The 19,562-nt window shown below is 40.9% G+C and overlaps 1 protein-coding gene across 13 annotated transcripts in view; it reads left to right on the top strand.

The window, feature by feature from the left end:
- The window catches only part of tenm4 (teneurin transmembrane protein 4), a 171,693-nt gene that overhangs the window by 54,888 nt on the left and 97,243 nt on the right, over window positions 1-19,562 (top strand). For 11 of the 13 annotated variants that reach the window (XM_058634905.1, XM_058634906.1, XM_058634908.1 and 8 more), the window contains exon 4: window positions 12,004-12,228. The exons of the other annotated variants lie outside the window; for them this stretch is intronic. In XM_058634905.1, the coding sequence (XP_058490888.1) occupies window positions 12,004-12,228 (225 nt within the window). The remainder of the gene's footprint in view (window positions 1-12,003; window positions 12,229-19,562) is intronic. 13 annotated transcript variants of the gene reach the window in all.

Here is a 19,562-nt window from a genome sequence, read left to right on the forward strand (position 1 = left end):
TATTGTGCACGCATACATATAACTGTGATGTTTAAATACAACATAGCAAGTTTAGACGCCCCCCCACCCACCTACCGCGGAACATTCTGGGAGATTTCACTCTCTTTCAGTCTCATAAAATTGAGTCCAGCTTAGGTGAAGGTTTTTCACTGTGATAGAGGCGGCGCTATAGATTTTTTTTACACTCTTTTATTGGCGATGTAGCTTTTACTTAAGGGTATATTTTACACTTTTATTAGGTCAGGCCTAAAAATGTGCTGAGGAATGACAGGATGGGAGTCTTCCCAGCTTTGTTGAGCAAAGCCCTGGGCAAGCCACATGTAGCCCTAATGAGTCGCTTACAATTTCAGGCTCCGCTTGCTCACAAACACCAAAAGTAAACTTTTGTCTACACCCCCGACACCCCACCCCACCCTCCACACACACTATTCGGGGACCTTAAGAGGATTGTGGGGTCATTATTTATTCATGCCATTGTGTTTATTCACCAGCTTCTGTGTGTGATGGGAGAGGGAACAGAGCAGCTAGTGCAGACAGAGTAAAAGCTGATAATTATCCACTATTAGCATTGTTTTTTCTTTTTTTTCTTTTCGGCGGTAGTTTAAGTCGGCTCAGTTGATGGAGCTATCAGTGATCGAGGCCTAGAAACATTCATTTAAAGCTGATTACCATGTGCACGTTTTTGATGTCTGGAACGGTTACAGATGCTTTTATGAGCGCGTTCTATGCCACGTTTTTTTATCCGCGCTGGTGGAGAAGAAGATCATTCTGCCATGATTTTAGTCACAAACTCTTTTGTGCACCAGGAGATCCTTAAAACAAGCCTGCAGGATGTTGTTAACAGTTAGCGATGAGGAGAGTGGAACCTTTACTTTTTTATCCTTGAACAAAGACATCCCCAGGGATGCTTGAATGGGGCTGAATGGAGGGATTTAGCAGTGTCAGTATGTTAGCTGTGTCAGAACCAACATTGGTTCAAAAATAATAGTAAAGAAAAGAGAGGGAAAATTGGGCCTTGGACTGTCAGCGTAAGGAGTCTTTACTCTCTAGTTAGGTGTCCACAAAACAATTCTACTTCAGGACTTTTCTGTGCAGTGTTCAGTGCAGCAGCAGTTTCCTCCCCCACAAGGAAGAAAACTCCTTTCGGATCTTTTAGGATTTCAATTTCACATTTCCAGTTGGATTAATTCTATGTGTCACAGAGAAGTCGAAACAGAAGGTGCCTTTCGGCGTGATTGCAGGGCACACTGTCTCTCCAAGGCAGAGCAATAGAGTGGACTCTGTGGACGAGAGTGGCAGTAGCCCAGCAGAGATGTGGGCAGAAATGACCGGTGAACACGTCTGTGCTCATAATCACCCAGAGAAGAAATGCCATGTCTTGACTCAGCCACTTTTGCCCCCCTTTTCATCTTCCAAGCCAATACTCTGGAAATCATCAGTATTCTGCACTGTGCTACTGCTGTGTTTTTTTTTTATATATATCTCACTTGGACACTTTCCACCTTCTCCACACAGTTGAATAGATTAGCACTAAGTGATTGCATCATTGTTACGGTGTAATTTAAGGAGGAGTGAGTTGTAGATGTAGTGCACGCCCCTTGAACACTCGAGAGAAATATGGCGATTGCTAATTTTATATAAGTGTATGTTATAGCATTGTCAGTTGTTCTGTATCTCAAAAACAAAGATGTCTCAGTATGATTGTGGAACTGTGATGGTATCAAACAATAGGCAAGAATGTCTGTTTTGTTGCGTTCCTCGTGCAAGTAATGCAAGTAAACAAAGTGACACAAAGTGTAACAGTAACGCAACACTATTACCGCTATTAATCTTTGTTTATACTCACGCAAGACACCCCAGTGCGGACCTTTAGAGCCGGCATACGCTCTATGATCAGCCACAGGGGCTTAAGTTTTCGGCACATGACGTGCGTCAACTTCAAGGAACAGTACAAGGAAACTAGTCTGGATAAACAGGAAGTCAATGACTGCTAATCACTGCCAACGTATAGAGATTTCACTGAAATAGATTCAGTAAATAATTTTTTTTCCAAACACTTTAACCATCCCTTATTTTCACATTTTACTTTTTGTTTTCACATCTCACAGATGAGCTCAAAAAGGCTACAATTGACTTCAGACAAAGACTAAAGCCACACAAAGCCTCAAGCAGCCAGAGTGCACGTCACTCACCCTAAACGTGGACTTCACAAGCAACGCTGAGTTTTGAACTATCACAGTTTGTTACCGCAATACAACCATGTTGTGAGATTTTGATATTGTTACATCCCTAATAAAAACCTAGTCCCCTTCCATGGCAACACGCATGAAAATGTCACATGACCACCAAAATACATGTGCCTGGTGATTTTTACTGCTTTTCTACTTCTAATTAGTTGCTTAATTGTGGAAAACACTATAAATAAGACACAGCAGTTGTGAAACCATGCAAGATTAGACTGATAATGTGGTGAAACTGTGCCTGAGAGAAAGTGTTTCACAAGACGTTAGCCTCTGGGGTCAAATTCACTGTAGATTTATCTAGGAAGCAAAGGAAAAAAAGCTGGCATTACTTATTTTGCAATTACAAATTCTAAATTCTTGGAGTATATTTACAACTTTCTTGCTAGTAAATACAAAGTATTATGTTGCTTTTTGATGTATGTGACAATTAAAGGAATACTTCACCAATTTGCATTTAGCTTTCTTTTACTAGCCAAATGGTGCTTCCCAACCTCAGTTTCCCCTGAGTCGAGAAATATATTCATTCTTTTTTTGTGACTTGCCCACCAGTGACACTTGTGGGCACTTGGTCCGAGGGTTGAAACTGCAACGCTAATTCTCACTCGTAGGGAGACGGGACCTCATTCCCAGAATGTAAACAGTGTCCGCCATCTTTGCTAACAGTTACGCTAACAGGACCAAGTGTCACTGGTGGGCACGTAACAAAAAAAGAATGAATATATTTCTCGACTCAGGGGAAACTGAGGTTGGGAAGCACCATTTTTCAAAACTACTACCCCTATTTTAGTAAGACAAAGTTAAATGCAAATCGGTGAAGTATTCCTTGAAGTAAGTTGTTCTCTAAGTTCGCCACAGAACGAGATAATGAGGTTAGCGTTCATAGCGGTGTTCTCTGGTTGAAGCAGCCATAGAAACTGCAGCATGTCACTCATAAACCTGCAGCCATCATGCTCCTGCGAGGTTGATGTGGTCACGTACAGAATTGTAAACCTGCACTGGTTTGAATCTGGCAAGCGTCAGATTAACTCAGTGCTTTATAGTGCTGCAGGAATATTACCGGTCATCAGGCGACGTCCAGTCGATCTCTCTTCTTTTATGTGTTTGTTTACGACAACAATGACAGCGTTGTGGCAGAATGTGACTCCATAGTCTGTCACTGTTTCTGTCTCCAGTTTGGTGGCGAGGCACCACGATATATGTGGTATTGCTCAGAGATTGTATTGCTTTATTGTCTGTGGCTTTATATTGGTAAGCCATTTATAATTTGGCTTTAGAGTGTGTAGTACACTAGTTGTAAGTAATGGATGCTGGCTATAAAGTGCTGATAGAAATGTTTTGGGTCAGCCTTAAATGGAATTTTTTTGCTTTGTGTGATAATGCCTTTTTATTACACACAAATATAATTTCCATTTTCTCAGTAATGGTCCGTCTAAGAAAGAAAGAAAGAAAGAAAGAAAGAAAAACATTTTTACGGGTGCAGGGTTACAATTCAGCCTTATCATACATTATGTTCTCCTCACAGATATTGATTACTCACAGGTAAACAGCACTGTCAGAGAAATGTTTATCATTTCTCCAATGTTGACTCATCAGAGCTAATTTCCTTCTTCCCCTTCAAGGATGTCTCTTGGTAATTTCCCTTGACCAAGGGCGTTGAACTATGTGCGGCGAACACTAGATTGACATCTTTATATAGCTGCACCATCAAGAGTAACTTTGTAAATAGAGAAATCAGCAGTAATGAACATGACTGAATTTGCATTGCTGTTACAACACCACGAAAAACCGTCATTTATTTTTTATATATATAATTGAGATGACGTCACCGATCGAGTATTTATTTCATGAAAGGCTGGTAATGCCTTGCAGCTGTGCAATAGAACACAATGATGCCAATTTGGAAGTCCTAGTAATGCAAAAATCAGAATGAAGCCATTGTGGTTGAACTGCCTGGAGTGGTCTGGTACATGTATTCATGTGTTCATGAGCACATACACAAGTAACCTGCAAACACACCAGTGTAAATAGAAAATTCTCTCATTTTAGACCTTGATTATTAAATTCTGCCACACAATGAATCCAGCACATGCAACCAAACCTTATTATTTGCCTGAGTCACATCAAGATTTAGATTTTTTAATTCAAAAAAATGTTTAATAAATATACACATATGTGTGTATATATGTGTATATATACATATGTGTATATGTATGTATATATATATATATATATATATACATATATATAAACATACATACATATATGTATATATGTATGTATGTTTATATATATGTGTATATATATATATATATATATATATATATATATATATATATATATATATATATATATGAACCAGGGGCATTTAAATTAAAATGGAATAACATGCTTGGCATTTAGCAGAATGTGTAGTTTCCATTAGGAATTCTTTCATACTAGCTGAGTAAGTGTCAGCTGATTGGGCGACAGAAAAACTTGCAATAAATATCCCATGGAAGTCTTGGCAAACGCCTGCAGTCTGTTCTCATACAAAGCTTGATGTCTTATTGAGACAAACAGCCACAAACCGAGCAGGAAATAGCGATCTGTTGGATGTCCTCCATTGGTGTCCGTTGTGTTGTTGTCTGTCGTGTCACGTTCAATGTTGTTGTTTGTTGTCGTCGCACAGCCCGCACCCCACCTACCAAGTAAAGGCACAGTTGAAACACAAGCTTTACCGTTTCAAACTGTACCGTGATGGAAATACAGCATAAGTGAAGTGAAGCAAGAATACAAAAGAAAACAATAAGACATTAGAGAAACAAAATTAAGACAGCAATAAATGTGTGACAAAATACTTAACAGTCAAGTCAAAAGGAAAACTAAAAATCTAGGGCGATGGATGGAACAGCCCTGGTTTGCAGAATTAATGTGTGGCATAGATTTGTATTCTGACAATATATTGTCTATCGCCTTGTCACCCAACAGCAGCCAGTATGTTCACCCCATCGTTTCTGTCACATCGCAGAAACACCTTTGTGAGGCTGGATGTCCTCACGTCGCTAACACATCACATTTCCAAGACTGTCACTTGGCACAATGGCAGGACTAACACTGCCTTTCACTCGCCTTTGAAGATCAGTCCAAACAAAGAGCAGTGATCATGTAGGGAAGGGGGCACAGTTAATCAGTCATGGCACAGCCAGTGGGTTAGAAAAAAAAAAAAAAAAAATCCAAAAGGAACATCAAGCCTCCTTTCATGGATTTAGCAGCTCTAAATCCTTTGTATCGCATGACATTTCCAGGACAACTTGATCCTGCCATGTGAACATTTGTGTTGCACACTGTAAACATGGCCACTAGAGCCAGGCAACAGCACTTCATTAGAGGGACAAAGTTAAAAGTGAACAGGGGATTGTTCAGGCAATTTAAAAGCTATTAAATGTCCAATTAAGGTTTCCTGTCAGCCAAAGTACCTCGTAGGCAAATGCGACTCAATTAATAGACCCCTATTTGTATTAGGGTTGGGATCATAAGCTTATTTATAAAACAAACTGTTTTCCTTCCACAGATTTACTCCCTAATAATCTTTTTAGCATAAGTCACATTACTGTATCAATTAGTCATTATGACTTAATGCTCTCATCTAAAAACATGAAAACTTGTGGTTCCCTTTCAACCCACCACCCCACTCATGATTCTTCATGATAACGTTCCCTGGAAGATTTTGTTTTTTACCAAAAAGCAGTTCCTTAAGGATTGCCTGTAGGATTAACAACAGAGACGTTTATAACAAGGTCCTAAGGACGCAGCTGTCTCCCAACACTCCAGATGATTTAAACTGCATCAGACTGTGAAGAAATATAACAGTAAATGTTCCCAAGATCACGGAAGTTTGTGTGGTGACTTTGCAGCAGCCGGGTGCAGGATTTCATCAAGGTTACTAGAGGATCTGGTGTGCGTAACTGCACTTTCACAATGTGCGCCACTCGAATTAGAAGCTGCAGGAGGAAACAAATACCTGCCACCTTCACGTGGCTTCAAGAAGAATTAATCCGCGAAAAGGGCGAGGTTTTCATACATGAAGGAAGGCTTGCCCTTGTACGAGTCAGACAATAATTTACCTGCGTATCGCTCCCACAAACTGAAAATTCAAAGGTCTGAAAAAGGTGCACATCCAGCAATTAGCGATGTGAGTACAACAGGAGTGCATGCAAGGGTGGCGTGCTGTTGACTTGGTGTGAGGGTGTAAACTGAGGTGAGTTTTTACACCTTAATCAACAGTGCGCTGCTCTGGTGTTTGCTGCCAGTGACACTAAAAGGTGTGTTATGAGGTAGGTGTCAAACAGCGGCGCATTGCTGGTGTTCAATGCAACATAATAAGCAGCCTCATGCAAGGAACACAACCCACGGTTCCATGTGCCCACACAATGAACACAAGAGCCGTTATATGGAACTGGATAATCACTGTTTATGAGATGACGGTAGAAACAGCTTGATGTGAATCCGCCTGCTACTATATTTCCATGGCCATGTTTACATGTGCAAAACTTTCGTCAATCAGGTTAAAATCATTTTGATTAGAAGTGACAACATCCCTGTTTACATGGACGTGAAATAAGTAATCGAATTACGATGTGCATCAAGCTCTTAGTCAGCATAAACCACTCTGAAATGCGCGGAGTTATCCGATTGTCTGGATTTAGTCGGAGAAGAAGACTCATTTTTGTTTGAATTATAAACAAAATGCTGTTGTCGCTGCTCACCCTTATTATTTCACCTCTGCTTGGCCCCTCACTGTTCACCTTCAACTTTCTTGTTCCCTCGACTTTCGCATGTGTGACTTTCATTTCTGTTTTGTTTTGTTTTGTTTTGTTTTTGTTTTTGAACAGACCGTGGTGTTTTTCAAACTATACTTTTGTCTCCTCTGTTCTCGGTAATGAAGGTACAGGCTCAGTATTTCGTACTGCTTCTGCATTTGACAAATAGACATTTACATTATCAGTCCAAGCGCATTTAACTTGCTGCCCTATAATCTGGAGTTTGTAAAAAAAAAAGTCTCTATAAGAAAACACACAGCATGTTTACATGCACAGTTTAATAGAGTTAATCCGGCTAAGACAGGCAATCGGACAACTTGACTATTCTTGTTTCCTGTTGACCTTTACAAACAGTGAACAATTGATTCATTTTGGTGCATGCATAGAGCACCAAGTCCGACTCCAGTCCGACTAAGCATAATGCACGCAGGAGAAATCGGACTATGAATCAAACGGTATCAAGGTTTGTTAGTCTGACAAAAACTAGCTCGATTTTAGTCGGAACACTAAGACAACTGAATTAATGTCTTAGTCCGACTAAAAAGGGACTTTTAACATGCATGTAAACGCACTGACTGTCGGCTCAAGAGTGTTTTTTTTGCCATGTTTCTTTCCAATTCATGTGATAACCTAAAACAGACACTTCTTTCCGAATGTACCATATCAGAGCAGGGATTCCTACTGCCGTGTCTACTTTTATTAGGGCCTGAACACCACACGGAATTCTTCTTATTATCATCATTATTATTATTATTATTTTTCTCTGCATTGAATCTATAATGCTGATTGTTTCCTTAATCTATTTACGTGTGTCCGTGCAGACATAGCTAGTGTTCCATCATAAATGCAGCATCACACCACAGTTTCTCTTTTTTTTTTCTGTTCCAAAACCTGAAGTCAACAGTACAAGTGACAAGTCTGCTTTACCTTGCTCGGTATTGTGAGTGTGCAGTAGTCATGATGAATTGAAGAATAATGACTTTTCATCTTTTTGAATAAATTTGAATTTCTATGCATGGCCTCAGAATTTAAAGCAGTTAGAGGCACATTGAGGATTAGTAGCTGAATTTAGAGGGTGAGAATTAACAATCGGGACTTTTATCAAATATTATCTTGTCTTACACCATTTTTTCCACTTTATAACATCCCTCTTTAAATTATATGTACCGCAGAACAGTTACTATGGGTACAACTGAAAAAAGGTTTTCTCCTGAATCCACAGAAACACACACTCATTTATCCCATTAAAGCAATAAACAGAGTGTTTAAATCCTTTATAAGTCTAAGATCTAAGTGCATGCAACAAATCCCTCTGAAATCTGTAGTTGTTTATTAGTTTTAGTGCTGAAACAAGTAGTTGATTAAATGATTGGTAATGTGTGTTAATTGTTAGCATCGCTGCTAATGAAGACTCCTGTTTTTTGTTTTGTTTCTTAATCTGAGGATTTGCTTCATCTTTTTGTTTCCCTGTGATCTCAAATTGGAAGTCAAGTGGTTATGGAGTGTTAATGGTGATATGCAAAGCAGACACTTGCACGTTTGACACCTGCGGCTTTTTTGTGTGTCTGTCACTAATTAATAATGAATTGTTTCATTGCAGATACAACTGTACTCACACATGTGTTACGTGTGACTGCAAAAGTATTGTTTTTGCTATTATCACTTATTCGAAAATGATGAAACTATGTTGGTTGATTTTGTAGAAGCCACAGACCCAGGATTAGTTATAAAGTAATGTTACAGATATATAGTTTAAATAATCACAATAATCTCACATGCAGCCATTGCATAACTATCAAATTCCAGTGCCCTCCCAAAGTTTCTCAAAGCAGCATAAAAAAAAAACAACTACTACTATTTTATTCATTGTTACTTGTGGAGTTGTAAAAAGATAAAATATGCACAGCTGTCCACCCACATTCATGTTAGTGCTGCTGTTTGGCTCCCGCACCAGCACCACACACTCTTACTGTTTTATGCCTCAGAAAAAAATAGTTTTGATTCTTTGAACCAGGGCTTGGATGCAAAGTTTTTACTTCTTTTGAATTATTGTTGCCTTCTTTCATACTGTACTTTCTCTAAAACTTAAATACATGTACAAGTCTTCATATTGCATATTTCTGATTCTATTTTACATTACAACCAGTTCCTCATCTGTGTGACTTGAACTACATCGCTAATGAGCCAGAGCTGTAAGATTTTTTTGGGGGGGGATATTTTGGAAAAATGTAAAATGTGGATTTAAACATCACAGTATTTTCCAACATGGTTTAATTGGCAGAAGGATGAAAGTGCAGCCTTTTCTAATTTCTTTGTTTCAAGCTGTGATTTTGTGATTTTGAAAAAGATAAATTGTTCGGTCCCAGTCGAGGCCTTAAATGCAGTGAGTGGTGGTCAGTGTTTGCAATCACACCAAGGTCACCGACACTTCCCGACACTGTCAGACACAGAAGCGGTATAACAGACACTGAGTGAAGGCAAAGAAAAAACGTCTTCTTGTCTCGGATGTGAGCTGCACAATCCTGTGTTAATTAAACACAGTAAGACAGTAAAACCTTTGTGTAAAAGAATAACGGCGGCTAAGCACGACTACCTTGACCTCATTTCGGTTATGACTTTGACTGTTTTTTTTTTTTAAGGATTTTAATCTTTTCTTGTCTCACTGATGAATTCTCACTCTTGGGGAAGGGGGAATGAAGCTGTTTTGAGCTCAAGGACCCAGTGCAGCTCAGTTTTTGCCTCTCATGTCACCTTGTAGTTGTGTAGTTGTTTTGGCGCGCACTAATTGTCTTGGGTGCATCTGAGGAATTCTGGGAATGACTGTAATAAAGCCGTTTTCAGCAGCTCCTCTCCCGGTTGTACACTGTTGTATATCGAAGCACAACAGCGTCACAGTCATTAAGCTGCAGTAGGACAACTGTGCCTCTGCACCCATTACTACACGGGCATTTGAGGGCTGAGAGAGAAATGAAGCATGTGGTGTGAAGTATATATAAAGCACAAACTGTGACTCCCTGGCACAGTGGATGTCCGCCGCTCGTGTCGGGCCGCGCCTGATATGTTAATATCACTAATTGTTTCCTAATTAGATGCGAGTCAGTGAGTCGTATTTTAATGCTCTTCAGGGATCGTTACAGAGCCAGAAGAAATGTATCTCTCCTGATGGATGACAGTCCAGTCAGCAGGAATTTCCAACATCAAGGCCATTGGAGTGATGGGAGAATGCAGGGTGGCTGGGTGGCTGGGCGGGTGGTGAGCGTGAGTGCTCTGAACTGATGGCTGCGCTCGCCGCAGTCATGTTACTGAAGTACTCCATTTTCCGCGTGGCACAGAGCTGAATCAAAAGTTAATCATACGTTAATGGGCACTCTGTGGAGATTTAACATCCCGTGACAGGGTTGAGATTGGAGTCAATAATAAAAATAAAGAAGAAAAATGTGATATTGGCGTGTTAGGAGAATCAGAGTTGCACACTATATATAACAAGAGGCTATAAATGATCACCTGTAAATTATTCATGTTGTGCTGTTGAGGTGAATCACTCCATTCTATGCTACAGACGAGTTGGAAAGCCGCGGTGGATAAGGAGATTTGAAAACTCGTCATGTTTAGGAAACTGCTGTTTTCATTTTTGCAGAGTAATTACATTAAACTAGTGCAGTGCCCGTGCAAAATCTGCTTTTGTGTGTGTTTTCAGTAATTGTTGGTTTGGTGCGTTTGAGTGCTCATTGTTACTATTACACAGCAAACGTTCAGTGACATTTTGATTTGGGTATGGCAGGAAGCAAATACTGCTACTGACATAATGGCATACAATAAATATGGAAACTTGAACTACACGGTTGCATAACAGCTGCAGGAAAGAAGCTTCCTTTTGAACTTGTTGGTTCGGAGAGACCTGTAACGCCTCCCAGAGGGGAGTGGGGTGAACGGTTGGGGACACTGCGTTCGCTGTCTGCCTCAGCTTCACGGCGCCTTGTCTCATTCACAGTGCTGTGTGAGTGAGAGGGGGAGTGGCTACAGTAGAGCGGCGGAAGCCTATGTGTGCTTCTTTTAGCGATGTATGTAACGATATCTTTTGTATTACTTATCCAAACAATGTCAAACTTGGCACTGCACTTACTCGTGCCCAAGACACCTGTCAAGTTTGAAATCAATCGACCCATCAGTTCGAGAGATATGTGAATAACACACACCACACACAGACACACAGACGGTACGAACACATGTACAACTCCGTGGTCAAAGAATACAAGAACATACAAAAAATGAGGATGAGCTCCTGGCGAAAAACAGCTGCTACTGAAATGGAAAGTGAGATTGAGCATGCATGAAGACTGACCCTCGTTTAAACGGAACCACATGCTTGAACACATGTGAATGCAGAAGTACGGCCCAGCCCTTACTGCATGTCACTCTCGCCCTGCCTAGTTCTGCACACAAACAAGATCCGATGCCAGAAGATTGTGAGGGATTGCATACTGGTGCCTCGGTGTAGTGTGCGGAGTGATTCGCGTGTGAGTGGAAGGGAAGCAGATAAAGTTCCAGGATGCTCCGAAACATTTGTAGCATTTGGACATTGCAGCAAAACAGTTGGTTAAACTTTCTGTTGATCTCTCTCTCTGTCTGTGCTTGCTCTCGTAAAGACTTGAGCATCGTAACCCAGTTTTTTTTCTTACACTTAAATGAATAAAAGGATGTTTTTATTTCTTTGAAGCAACATTAGGTTGTTGCCTTTTCTTTTCTGTCACAAACTCGTGTTTGTATTGTTCTTCTCAGCTGGGGTGAGGCGGTGGAGACAAAGGCAGATGTGTCTGTTTTTATTTCCCTTTTAAGTGTCAGAGTTAAGTTGTGTGTGTTGTGTGTGTGTTTGTGTGTTTTGCTCCTATGTGATGATCCCTGTGTTTGGGTGTGTTTCATTCCCCCCCCCCCCATGTGTTGTCTCTGTTTGTGGTCTACAGGTCCTCCGCATTGTTCATCCGCCTCCTCCTCCCCTGTTGAGCAGCTCCCATACCCTCCCCCTTCCATTGCAGCCAATGAGAGCAAGGCAGGGTTGCTAGGTAACTGTGCGGCTCAGCCAGCCCAGGACTCTGACTCTGAGGATGAGTTTGGCCCCAATTCATTCTTAGTTAAAACTGGCTCAGGGAACCTGTATGCTCCTGCCCCTGCAACAGCAACAGCTGATGGTGAGTTGGTTTTCAAACTACTGCTGCTTTGTTGAGGTTAGCCTTCCCCCTGTTCCTGGACAGTGTTTGTGTTATGGGTCATGCAGATGGCTGTGGGCAAGACTATGTACCTTTTTTTTTCCCTGAGCACCATGTGAGAGAGTTGAAACTCTGGGTCGATATTTAGCCCCGGGAAATGCACAGAACTCTCTGAAGCGAGGTGTGCAAAGTTCAGAGCCTTGCTTAAAGAGATGGACAATTTTGGTTCAGGGGGTGATGTTTTGTCACAGACTTTTCTGTTCAGTGTGTGTGTGTGTGTGTGTGTGTGTGTGCGCGTGCGTGTGTGCTGGTTGGGAATCATCATCTACTCTGAAAGCAGCAGGCTGCATGCATCCTCCGCACCTCAGATAGCAAGCAAGGCGTAATGACAGGTACTTCACACCAGGTGCGATGTCATCCCTGCTCTGTCATGATGTTTAGCACTGAAAGGAATAAGTCCATTTGTAGAGATATCAGAAACAGTGTAAGGCATACTGTACTCCTTTTTATTTTTGATAAGAGCTCAAAGGCAGATGGTGCCTCTGGAGTTAGATTAGGTTTGAAAAATCCATACGTGGATTCTAATTAATAAATGTCAGCTGCACTCTCCTCGTGGAGCGCTCAGTGTCTGCTGCTGTTGGAACCAACGTTCACTCAGACTGACACACTGACATTTGCACTTACACTGGAAACGTGGTGGTGTTGACAGTTGACGAAAGTTCAGGCACTGTAAGCGCACATTGCAGAGGAAGTGTGTTAGAGTCTGCCTCAGCAGTTATCCTGTTTATCTAATTATTGTGAACATTTTTGTGCCGTTGACGTGATTGAGTTGTGTTTGGCAGTAAGCTGGTCTGTTATGTGAAGCGGTGTCGTTTGTTGTCTGACAGATTGCTACACGGAAAGCAACATATTGTGTTAAAAACACCTACGTCCAGGTGAGACTTCCTGCTCTGTATCAGAAGTCATTTGCGTCCATTATACCAGGGTTGAAAACGTGCGTCACATGATCATTCACTGTATGTGCTGGGACGCAGGTTTTCATTCCTAGAAACAGCTCTTGTTAAAAGTAGGCCCAGGGATTTCTTTCATGAGACTGAAACTGTAAACAGCACTTGTCATTTATAGCTGATCAGTATATGAATGTTTGGAAATGCATCGTTCTTTCTATGATGTCCCAGTTTCGTCCTGTCTCGACTAAACAAACAGCCCCACAAGTAGTGTTTGCAAATGGCAGCTGTGGCTCAGTAGGTAGGAAGAGTCATCTGCCAACTGCGATGTTGGGGATTTGATCCCTCGCTCCGATAGTATACATGCTGATGTGTCCTTGTGCAAGACACTGAACCCCCCCAAAACTGCTCCTGGCAGCCTGTGCAAGCAGAATGTGAATGGGTGTGATAGAAAAAGTGATGCACATACAGTAGATGAATGTGTGTGTGTGTGAATAGATGAGTCGCTGAACTGTCACGTAAAGCAATTTAATTGGTCGCAAAGACTAGAAAAGTGTTAATACAGACAGTTTTTCATTTTCGCTGCTCCAAAACCCAAGGCGGTGGCGTGGAAGGCAGGTGTCGCCCGAAGCAGACGCGATGCATTTAAGGAAAAAAAAAAAAATAGAAATGTAGTATTGTGGTCACAGTGTGATTTAATGCAGTTGTGGATAATGCCACAAACACCATGTGTGGTAAATGTAAAAAAAAAAATGCATGGACAATGAGATTATTTCAAGTATTTCCTCAAGGTAACCCCCGAAAGGCAGATTTATGACAATGGTCACATTCAGAAGTGTGACACTCGTTGTTTTATGATCCGTCAGCGTGACGTGATAAAATGTTGCCATTCAAACTCAAATTCATGCCTCATGTCTCTCCAAAAAAAAATTAAAAATTCGACACCATTTTTTCAACACTACACAAACACAAACACAACAACAACAGAAAAAATTCAAATGATGTACATAATTTATTAAAGCTTACAACTTAACTACCCAAAGGGTTGCAGTACATCAAACTCCAGAGTTCACCCAGCTGCATGCTCAGAAAGCCCTGGAGAATGAGTTATTAATCCTGTCACCAATCTCCCCCCCCCCTAATTCCACAGTAACAACAAGCTGGTCACCCAGCAGTGACATGACTTAAGGGGACACGGGTGTGGGGAATGGCCTTTACCACCACAGATTTGTCTCATAACAATGACACTGATTTGCATAGGTGTGGTGTTTAGGTTTGCTCCAGGGCCTGTCAGCAAGGGGTAGGACAGAGGACAGAGGACAGAGGGATGATACCGATGGAATATCCCCGGCTTTATTTGCTGCCTTATTCATCCTCAGGCTTTGTAAGACTTCTTTTTTTTAGTTTGCAGGGTACAGCATGTTCCTCTTTGGATGCTGCCTTTTCCTCACTCTCATATCTCAGAAATATCAAACCAGGACTCTTTAAATCAATGCTTTTGTCCAGACGGAGATTCTATCACCTCGGGCTGGTATTACATATAAATAAAATAAGAACATCTTTGAGAATGCATTGTTTGATGTCAGAAGAGCTTTGTTTATGGGGCATATTCACGTAACAACCTAATGAGACATGGTGCGCTCGCTCTGTCTTCTTCCATTCTCCACATCACATCCAAATACTTGATCATTTTATAGGTTTTTAAAAAAATCTACTAAAAAAAATCAATTTTTTTTAGTACATTTGCTTTACTGTCAGTCAGACGAGCCACTGCAAAATTGTCCATTTCCTAGTAGATCATGATTTAAACCGGATGTCACATTTACATTTGAGGTTTTCACTAATGACTGAGACTGCTATTCTGTCTGTGTGAATTACTTCCAGACCCCAAAGCTTCTGTGCCAGATAATATATGTAACTGTATAACTCTAGGAACCCATGCTGGTTTCCCAATTTCAGGGAAAGTCTCAACTCGAATTGCAACTGTTCCCTTCAGCTACGTGAACCTCATTTTTTCAAGGTGACAGAGCTACAGCGGGCCACATGGGTCATGGTGTGTATCTGGCACGGAGAGTGGGGTTATAGTCGGTGCACAAGGACATTGTCGATATATTTAAACCAGAATCGCTAAATTATCTGAACAAATTTATCTCAAAAAGGAATTTTCAATTCAATGCAGATGTTGGGGGGGGGGGGGGGGGGGGGAGGAAATAAACAAACATGCACAGTGCCAAATGTAATGTAATCTGGAATTAAACATGCATCTCAGGTTTTCAGTGGGAAGTACTTGGGGGGGGGGCTTAATTTAACAGCCAGCATGGAAAAAATGACTTGAATATCAAATCAGATCTTTCTGACATACACGTCAGTTATTTAAGAAATATTTCAAATCCAAGCTGTCACGGTGCAGGGGGATATTGACTTTTTGTTTTGTCAGTAAACAACCGCAGTAAAGCAAATGTGTGGCTAATGTAATTGGTGAACAGTGTGTCAGCGGCTCTGGAAAACGAGTGGATTTTTTTGTGTGTCACATTTTACCCAAGGTCATCTTTTCAGCCCAGACTCAGACTTTGAATGTTCTGCTGGATTTTGAATAAGTAAGCAGCCTATCGTTATTTACGTTAGTCGCCTCAGAGGCTGCAGTGTTTATTCTCCTGCTCTAAGAACACTGAGGCCGTGGCTTCTGCGAGGAGGCCGGCGAAGCTGCTCACTGAAGCCTGCGGTCCTTTTGTGCGGCATGTGTTTCACCGTGGCCCCAAGCTTTCCCCGAGGGCCGTCTTCCCAGGGAGACTTGTCAGTGGGAGCCCGCTGCCACGCTGAGAGCCGCAGATCTGAGACACGGTGACCTCCTCACATTAGCATCTCTTAATGCAATAACAGCATGGGGTCGGGCCAGTGATGGCTCTCAGTGCAGCCAGGGCTCTCCGTTGAAAGAGCCACCACACCGCGACCTCGCAGCTGACCAAGCAGGAATGCTGAGCCTCGCAGAAGCCCCGAGGACGTGGCCATGCGTGAATTCAAATAAGTCTTCATTTGAACTGCCTAATAATCCCTGTGTCTGCGAGTACAGGGGGAAATCTGGTTAAAAGAGGTCACACCAGAAAGTAATTTAGCCACAGACACCATGAGGGATGAAACTATCTGAGGCTAAGTAATAATTTAATGAGTAGCACATGGCACTAGCATGCAGTGTCCCCTGTTTTTGTTTTTGTTTTTTTTCTTCCGGGATATGTGAGGTTTCAGTTTTGACTCCACATAATATCTGGAGTTGCCCGTAAACTGCGTTCAACAGACAATTTGTCCAGTTGCATTCGCTCTGCTCTTCATCAGTGCACGGAAACCGTGGATAATGCATTTTGCATACCTACATATCTTCTTTTCATTGACATAAATTGAGACGCATTACTTTCATTCCATGATAATTGCGGACCATCTGTGCCTTCTAACAAAATCTTGAACCTCTTGATGGATCTGCGGCGGAGTGACGTACACAACAGAGCAAACGAAACCACTTGTCTTGTTCCTGCTAAAGCAGCTCAACGGCTGACAGAAAATCCATTTGGTCTCACAGAGGCAGAGAGAAGCATATGCCACAAACTAATGGATTGGGTTTCAAACTGTGGCAAACGTTAGTTGGACCAAAAAAGGCGGTTGATTTTTTTTTTTTTTTTAAAGGTTTTGTTTGAATGTATTTTTGTATCTTTAAATCAGACTGTATAGAAAGAAAAAAAAAGAACTCCAAATACCAGATACAAGTCATGACATTGTTTGTTGTCAGAGCCTCGTGCGCTAGTGACTGTGGAGAGGAGCAATTTGTCAACCAATCACTCTCAGTAAATAATAAAACGCCTTTTGATTTGGCCCCAAGTCCAATGCGCTATAGTGGCAGCTACGAGGGGGACAGGGAGATGGTTTGGCTTTGCTTTTTCGTAAAACTGTCATGTCATCTATTGTCAATGATTGGAATTATTTATTAGGGCTGCAACAAATAATTAACATGTGAAAGATCGAAGCTTGATTCGTTTCTTTGCTCCTCTGCAACCTCGGCTTTTGAAGAAAACCAGACTTTTAAAGAATGTTGTATTTTAAGGTACCGGGGAAACACAGACTTTGACATTTGTACGCACCAAACAACAGTTCAATAAATCAATAAGGAAAAAAAAAAGTGAAAAGATGAATCTATAAAGAAAATAATAGTTATTTGCCCCGCTCGTACTACCAAATGAGAATGAATGGTTCTCTTCTACCTGCATGCATCATACGACGGCCTGATTTTTTTTTTTACGGCCTGATTATTTTCTCCTCTATAACAAAGGTGAACTCAGATTCGGATTTCCAGGTCTTCTGATTATTCCCATTGAGAGAACCGAGTGTTGTCGGTGGTACCTGTTACCTCTCAAATGAGCACAGGAAAGACAGCTACTATTCCCTTATGGCTCTTCCCTTCAGACTTTTCTAATGGTGCAGGAAACATCAGGGCCAGCAGAGAGGAGCCGCTTCAGGGAGCAAGGAGAGAGCGAGAGGAAGCAGCTTCACTGCCTTCATGACAAATTCCATTTGTATTTTCATAGACAAATGCTGCTCAACTGGAAATTTTTTTGCTCTCATGATTAGCCATAGGCGGTATAGCAGTAAGCAAGATTTAATGATTTATCCGGGCAGTGGATATATCTTGATGAATTTCTGCATCAAATGGCTCACACCTCACTGCGTTGATCATGTGACCTTATTTCATCGCGCGTGACCATTAGTGCTCTGTGATGTTAGCCAGTGTCCTTGTTCGAAAAACACACCTTTCTCCATGGATACTGCACAAATGAAGGCAGAGACCCTGCATTCACTCTAATTGTGCCGCCACAAGTATTTCCCATGCATGTGTGAATGTGTTTTTTGAAGGTTGTAAAACAAATTGTGAGATATGTATCTACTTTTTTTTTTGTCAGTGGCACAGTGTTAGATAACCGTTCCAGGACTGCGCCATTGCCGTTCTCAACATTGATTGCGTCCATCTGGTGGCTAAGTATCGAATTAAATGTCAAAGGCTAATCCCCTATGTAACAGCTGCAGTATAGGAAATTGAACTGTTTCCATGACTACAGTGAAGTGAGACATACAGTACGCCAGTCGATCTACAAGTTTATATATGTACCAATTTGCTGTAGAGAGGCATCGTTACAGACATGTCTGTGTCTCTGACTTATTTGTGTGTCTAGTCACACAAAAAAAAAACGGGGGGAAAAAACAAGATGGTGTTTTCTGTTCAGAAAGAGAATGTTATAGAAAAACTGATAACACAAAGTACATTTTACTTATGAAAAGCTGTCGGCTACAGTGGGTGTTGTTGGTCAAACTGACAAACTACTGTAAGCACGTTGTACCAGCATGGTAGTCCCTGAAGTGAATCTGATTAATTAAATTATTGATGACACTTTCAATTATTTACATCATGGGATTTGCTTATTTGTGTCTGCGTCTATGGATGAATACAGCAGTCTTTCCCCAAAAACCTTTTTGTCTGGGGGATCCACTTTTTAATGACGACAACTCGTCGTGACCCAATTCACAATGTAAATCGTGACGAGAGCATTTGGGCGTGATGTTATATAACTGAATGATTGTATAACATATAATGTTATGACTGTGTTTGACAAATGTTTTATATACATCTATTTCTAATTATAAGTTATCATCCAATAACTTTGTTTCCCAACCCAGAACTTACACTTCACTCGGTGTGTCACACACGTATTAAAACATACATACATATTACACATATTTTTATGTATTTTAGAAAGCTGTTAGAGTACAGCACCTGTTAAAGTTGGACAGTTCTGTCAATGTTTCTAGTGCTTATAATTAAGTCACATAATAAACGCACACTGTACATTTTTTAGATGCCTTTTTTTTATTATTATTATTTTTGAGAAACAAAGGATTAAACAATGTGTGTTCTTGGAAAACTGATGCCCTACATTTTTGATAGCTCTCTTGGAATCAACAAAAAATACTGTCCTTAAAAGTTATTTTAAAAGATATTTCACTTTTTTTGTGTTATTATTTTTCACTTTACTTTATGACGATCGAAAATAAGTATCTTGTAAAATTCAATTTACACCAGTTTGATTCAATAAGCGCTGAAAATAACATGTTTTTTTTGTTTTTTTGTTTTCGAACATGCTGGCAAGTCTCCATTCATTTCCATTTTTATCCTGCAGTTTTTATATCATTTGCGCTACGGAAATTGTATCATCTTACCATTAGACAGGCATTCCTGATGTCTCTCAGGATGGGGTGGGTGTGGGGTGGTGGGTGTCCTGGCTAATGAAGTGGATTTGCCTTAATTACTTGTCTAGAATAGCATCAGGAGGT

The sequence above is a fragment of the Solea solea genome, chromosome 7 (assembly GCF_958295425.1).
Source record: "Solea solea chromosome 7, fSolSol10.1, whole genome shotgun sequence".
Taxonomy (NCBI): Eukaryota; Metazoa; Chordata; class Actinopteri; order Pleuronectiformes; family Soleidae; genus Solea; species Solea solea.